The sequence below is a fragment of the Lepidothrix coronata genome, unplaced genomic scaffold (assembly GCF_001604755.1).
Source record: "Lepidothrix coronata isolate B3197 unplaced genomic scaffold, Lepidothrix_coronata-1.0 Scaffold345, whole genome shotgun sequence".
Taxonomy (NCBI): Eukaryota; Metazoa; Chordata; class Aves; order Passeriformes; family Pipridae; genus Lepidothrix; species Lepidothrix coronata.
In genome coordinates this window covers 220,912-227,542 of record NW_016690525.1, presented here as the reverse complement: position 1 = coordinate 227,542, position 6,631 = coordinate 220,912, and the positions used below count along the sequence as shown (strand labels likewise).

The 6,631-nt window shown below is 69.0% G+C and overlaps 1 protein-coding gene across 1 annotated transcript in view; it reads right to left on the bottom strand.

The window, feature by feature from the left end:
- Positions 1 to 6,631, bottom strand: part of PLEC (plectin) — a 43,436-nt gene that overhangs the window by 28,806 nt on the left and 7,999 nt on the right. The window contains exons 2-4 of the mRNA XM_017838547.1: positions 1,513 to 1,574; positions 532 to 621; positions 206 to 241 (exon numbers count right to left, since the gene is read on the bottom strand). Coding sequence (XP_017694036.1) covers positions 206 to 241; positions 532 to 621; positions 1,513 to 1,574 — 188 coding nt within the window. The remainder of the gene's footprint in view (positions 1 to 205; positions 242 to 531; positions 622 to 1,512; positions 1,575 to 6,631) is intronic.

Genomic DNA, 6,631 nt, shown 5'->3' with positions numbered 1-6,631 from the left:
GCGGTGTCGGTCGCCCCAGGACATGCTCGGCACTGCTCTGTGCTGGTATCGCGGTGTCGGTCGCCCCAGGACATGCTCGGCACTGCTCTGTGCCGGTATCGCGGTGTCGGTCGCCCCAGGACATGCTCGGCACTGCTCTGTGCCGGTATCGCGGTGTCGGTCGCCATGCAGGGCCGTGCCGAAAGCTGACGGCAGAACCACTCACCAACCGCAAGGTCCGGAGGACGTCGCGCTCCCGGGGCTGCCCCGGCCGAGCAGAGCGGAGAGGAGCAGAGAGAGGAAGGAGAAGGAGGAGGCAAAGGCGGCGGTGGGCCGGGGCCGGCGCCAGGAAGCAGAGAGGGCACCAAAGCAAAGAGAGGTTAGAGGCGGGGGGCGCGGGCGCTCGGGGTCACCGGGACGGACCGACGGCCAGGCGGGAAGAGAGGGAGCAGAGGCGGGCAGCGAGGACGAGGACAAGGACGGTTGGCAGAGAGGTGCCGGCACGTGGCGAGGAGCAGGGGCAGCACGGGGTGGGGGCAGCGCGGCACCTACCAGTGTGTCCCCCGAGAGCACCTCCAGCAGTGAGATGAGGTTGTGCCCGTCCCGCAGGTCCTCGTATAGGTCGTTGACATGGCGCTGCGCCTGAGGGGACAGCAACGGCATCAGGGGGGCTGGGGGTGGCCGAGCACCCCCCATCCCTGACAGTCAGCACTGGAGCGGGCACCCGGTGACCCCCCAGTGCAGCGGGTGCTCACACACGGCCCCAAACACAGTCGGTGCCCCCAGTGCCACATCCCCCCAAACACACACAGCAACTCCCCCCACGGTGCCAGGATGGATCCAGCATCGTTCTGGCATCACTTCAGAATCACTCTGGCATGCACAGGGGCCCACCACGCTGGCAGCCCCAGGGACCCGTCCCCAGTGAGGGGAGCAGAGGGTGTGTGAAGAGGAAGAGCACAGTGGGACAGACAGAGAGGAAGGACCTACCTCTGCTCGCCAGTGCTGCACAGGGCAGAGAGAAGAGAGCGGTTAGGACAGAGCAAAGAGAGGACCCAGGGTGCACTGGGGGTGGTGGCATTGCGGTGGCACTGTGGGCTTGGGGACATGTGGAGACACGTCATATGGGGGGCTGCAGGACATCCCAGTATGTGCTGGGTGCTAAGGTGGGGCTCTGCCCACCACACTGTAGGGACGGGCACCGGCACGATGGCAGGGAACGGGGACCACAGGAGTGGGACAGGACCAAGGGTGTCAAAGCCCAGGACACGTTCCCACATCCCCTCCTGGAACACATGGGAGGGCAGCAGGGGGGGCAGCTCCTGCCTGCAAGGGCAGACCCCCACCGTGGAGGCAGCTGAGAGGCCTCGACTACCAGTGAGGCCCAGAAGAACTCGCACTGGCACAGGGTACCCTCCACTGCCCATGTCCTTGGCAACGCCGGCACAGGGGGCTGCAACTGGGGATGCTTCCAGGGCTGAGGGCTGGGGGCTGCTGGGGCAGTGGTGCCCACCAGACTGGCAGTGCCCGTACCTTGATGAGGTGCTTGTTGACCCATTTGGTGAAAGTTTTCTTCTGGACACGATCTCGCTCATCTGCAAGAGAGGAGAGAGGCAGGTGAGCCAGTGACACCTGGGTCATGGCACAGCAAGAACCAGGCCCTGCCGGTGGCACCGCAGGGCACAGATGGTGCAGGAAACTATGAGCCAACAGCTCTGGGGAACCATGGTGAGTCACGGGGTGTGGGGGAAGGAAACAGCTAACGGGGATCGGCCCCAGCGTGCCAGCGCTGTGCCAGCACCCGCCAGCACCTCTCAGCACCCATCAGCAGCTGCCAGCACCAGAGAGAGCACGGGGTGCCCACCCAGCCCTGAGACCCCGGCACCACAGCGGGAAGGGAGCCCCAGCACTGGGTTCTGTGGGCACTGACCAAGTGGGAAAGGTACAGCACAGGGACAAGGCCACGGCATGTCTGTCCTGGCACAGCCCCAGCACAGCCCCAGCCCCACAGGCAGGGGCCCTCTGGGATGTGCATGGGACCAGTGTGAGCCTACGCACTGTCTGCACCGCTGGAGCCACGGGACACCCCGGGACACCCTACACCCCCGGGACACCCCTTGCCACAGGCACAGGGCCAACGGGGCCACAGTGAGTCACGGCACTCCCTGCCCGCTGCCCTGTCATTAGGGGATGGGATGGGAATGGTGACGCATCAGGATGGGCATCCAGGATTGCACAGGACCAATCCCCCAGCATCCGCTACCGGCACCCACTGCCCTGCACCTCACTAACCCACCCATTACCCTGCACCCTGTTACCAGCACCCACTGCCCTGCACCCTGTTACCAGCACCCACCGCCCTACACCTCACTAATCCACCCACTGCCCTGCACCCCGTTAACCCACCCATTACCCTGCACCTTGTTACCAGCACCCACTGCCCTACACCTCACTAATCCACCCACTGCCCTGCACCCCGTTAACCCACCCATTACCCTGCACCTTGTTACCAGCACCCACTGCCTTACACTCCACTAACGCACCCATTACCCTGCACCTTGTTACCAGCACCCACTGCCCTGCACCCCGTTAACCCACCCATTACCCTGCACCCTGTTACCAGCACCCACCTCCCTGCACCCCATTAACAAACCCACCCCCCGTGCCCTGCTACCAGCACCCATCCTTCTGTCCCCACTGCCCCCCAGTGTCAGCACCAGAGCCAGTCCGGTGCCCAGGAGAGGTCGGTGACCAGAGGGGACACTCCACGCATGTGGGGCAATGCCACCAACCCCACGGCTGCTGCGACGCCCCCCTGCCCACGCCACGGCGAGCCGGGTGCTGCGTGCCGGGTCTTGCCCCGCCGGAGCGTGCTGGGATCTGCCCACGCGGCACCCAGCACCCCACAGCCAACACCCCCAACCCGGGCGAGCACATGGGGACGCCGCGCACCCAGAATTGCCCCACGGGCCCAAGGGCGCTCAGCAGCACAGCCAGGGCGTGCCGGGCCGGGAGCGGCCGCGGTGCGAGAGGAAGGAAGGAAGGAAGCGTGGGGCACACACTGCGCACCGAGCCGGGGGCACCCACACCGCGCCCCGGCACCCGCGCCGGGAACATTGACACCCGGGGGGTCCTCACGGCAGCGCCCACCCCGGGGCAGCGGCGGAGCCACCGCGGCAGCCAGGCCACAGCGCTGGGCAGGGCGTGGCAGGAAGCGACCGACGGGCACCGGCGATGGGGATGGGCGGCGGCGTGGGCGTCTGACCCACAGTCTGCCCCATAGCCCGCCCCAGAGACACTGCCCCAGCATGGGGGGGTCTGCCCCATAGCCTGCCGGGGACACCGCCCCAGCATGGGGGTCTGACCCACAGCCTGCCCCATAGGCTGCCCTGGGGACACTAATTTAGGGACACTGCCCCGGCGTGGGGGTCTGCCCCAGGACACCGCCCTGGTGTGAGAGTTTGCCCCATAGCCAGCCCCACAGCCTACCTGGGGGCACACCTCCCCAGCGACACTGCCCCAGCATGGGGGTCTCCCCCAGGGACACCGCCCTGCTATGGGAGTCTGTCCCACAGCCTGCCCTGGGGACACCGCCCCAGGTGAGGGATGCAATGGTGGGGCGGCCCCACCGCCCGCCTCGGCGCGATACCTTTGCGGCCCTCGGCCGCCCGCAGCACGGCCAGGTACAGGTTGTCCTCGGAGCCTGTCCGGGTGGCCGCCACCGGAGCCTCCTCCGGGTTGCGCCGCTGTCGGGACATGGCTGAGCCCCGACACAGCTCGTCTCGCCTCCGGCTCCGCTGCCGGTCCCGCCGCGAGTGGGGCGGCTCGGGGAGGAGACGGGGCTCCATCCCCCCGCCCCACGCCCCGACCCTGCCCACAGGAAACTCCCGAGCCCACGGCGCCGCTTTAACCCTTCCCTCCCCGCGCCGGCAGCCGGAATCGGGCACAGATCCATGGACCTGCCATGGGGCACCCCACGGGAAGCCGGCACCCTCTGCCGCACGCCCGGGGCCGCCGGACCTCCAGCTCTGCAAGCGCGGGGGGTGGGACCACCGGTCCTGAAGCTCGTGGTGCGCAGACACCTTTATACTCCCACACGGAGCTGCTAGACCCTCTGCCCCACTCTCTGCGACCTTAGGAACTGCAGATCCGCAAGCCCAGGGGTAGAGACCCCCCCCCCACACACACACCCTAAGGCCTCGGGACCCCTAGGTCCACAAGCCCTGTGGGTTTGGGACCCCCAACTCCACAGCCCAGTGCTGTCAGACCCCCAGTCCCCACACCCCGGGACCCCAAGATTTACAAACCCCAGAGGCCCAGGACCCCCACGTGCCCAGCTCAGGACCCTTCTGGCCCCATATTGAGAGTTCCCAAAACCCCTCTGGCCCCATGGTCAGGGGTTACCCGGCCCCTCAGCTCCCAGCTGGGACCTCCTCTGAGGGCCATGGCACCACCTTCTCCCCCAGCCCAGGGACCTCCCAACGACCCCAGACCATGCCCCGGTGCCATAGGACCCCTGCTCCCCCCATCCTCGGGCTCAGGCCCCTGAAGCTTTGCCAGGTCCAGGTCCCATAGCTGAGGGGCTCAGAGCCCCAGGGCCCCTCCTGGGGAGTTCAGGGTCCCAATCCCCTGGGCTATAGGACCCCGAAGATGGAGAGGCTGAGCCCCACAGACCCACTAGGTGCCCCCTGCTCACATCAGTGGCTGCTCCCACCCCTGCCAGTGGCTCTGCTCCTACCAAGAACCCCAGGACAGCACCCAACACCCCACCCTGCTCCCCATGGCACCCACGGGTGCTCCTGTCGGGCAGGGGTATTGGCAGCACTGGAGGAATGCCCCTCCCCAGGCACCCATCTCCCACTGCACCCCCCTGACAGGGTGACACTGCTGGCCGTGGGAACCACGGGGGGATTCTGGGGGTCACACCCCACTGGGTGCTGTGTCCCCCTGGGACATCCCTCCTCGGGGCTCTGAGGGTTGGGGATCCCCAGAGGAGTTGGCACAGGATGGGAGTCCACGGCCCCTCAGAGCAGCACGGGGCTGACAGCTCTGCCCACAGCAGCACCCGCAGCACCCATGTCATACGTCACCACTGTCACCCACATCACCCATAGCAGGGGTGGCAGCTGCTGGGAAAAGTGCAGCCTCAGGCACCCTGAGCGCTGCCAGCCTGGCACAGCCTGGGCCCCAACACCTGCATCTGCACCCCAACACCCAGGTCTGCACCCCAATACCCGCATCTGCACCCCAACAGCCAGGTCTGCACCCCAACACCCGCATCTGCACCCTAACACCCAGGTCTGCACCTCAACACACACATCAGTGCCCCAAGGCCCATGTTCTGCACCCCAACATCCACATCTACACCCCAACACCGACGTCACTTTCCCGCACCCGACACCGGTGTGGAGTCCAAGGACACGGGGCCGCGGCCCCTTCTCGCCGTGACTCACGGTCCAACCGCGCGCCCGCAGCGCCACGGGGAGCCCCACCGGCACCCGCCCACCGGTGACACCCCCCGTGACACCCACCCGTGACACCCGTGGGTGCGGGAGCCCGTCAGGGAGCGGCAGCCAGTGCCGGCCCAGTGCCCGCTGGGGCAGAGCCAGCGCGGCCGCCGCGGAATGCGGGCGGCACCGGCCCGGCCCGCCCCGGCCCCGGCCCCGGCACGCACATTTTTCCGCCGAGAGCGCATTTGGCACAGGCGCATCTGGCACAGGCACATCTGGCACAGGCACATCTGGCGCCCGGAGCGCGATGGGAGCCCGGCTGACGCACGTCGGGGGGGACAGGGACACCCCGGAGCCGCAGCTACCGCAGCCCGTGGGCATCGGGACGCGAAGGGCGAAGGGCGGCAGAGGGACAGGGCGGTGGCACTGCCAGGGTGGTGATACAGGTGGCACCGCGCCGGACTGGCACCTTGCTCACACCGGCTGAGCCGCTCCGACGTGCCGAGCCGGGGCCGGAGGGTTCCGCGGCGCGGCCGAGACCCCGGGACCGCGTCGGGGTGAGGGGCAGGACGGCACCGCCGCTCCAGCACCCCCGGCACCGGCACCCCCGGCACCGGCACCCCCGGGCTCCGGCGCCGTGGCACCGGCAGGTACCGACCGGAGGGACGAGGCGGTGTCGGGGCGGGCGCTTTGAAGACCTGACGGGGCGGCTCTTGGCACCGGCCCCGGCGGCTCCCGGGCCAGGCAGCTCCCGGCCCCGGCGGCTCCCGAGCCAGCCGGGCCGGCCGGGCAGGAGCATCGCAGTCTCGCCCGCGGGTGCCGACGCCGCCGGGCCGGCCCGGCTTCCTCCCACGGCGTCTCCAGCCCGCCGGGCTCCGAGGGAGCCCCCTGGACCCGCCGAGCCTCCCTCACCTCGGCACCGTGCCGGGCACCCGCACCCGCACCCTGCGGCACCCGCGGCTGCGGGCGGGGAACGGGAGCTGCCGGCATCGCCGTGGTGTCGGGCCCAAGAGGCACCGCCACGAACCCGGACGAAGCGACAGGGCAGCGAAGCACGGCGGGCACTCCCGGCACCGGTCCGGGAACCCGCCGGCACCAGTGGGGCCTCGGGGTGTCAGCACCGTGGGGGGGAGGTCGGCACCGGAAAGCGTGCGAGCACCGGGGGGAAGGGGGTCAGCACTGGGGGAAGGGGGTCAGCACTG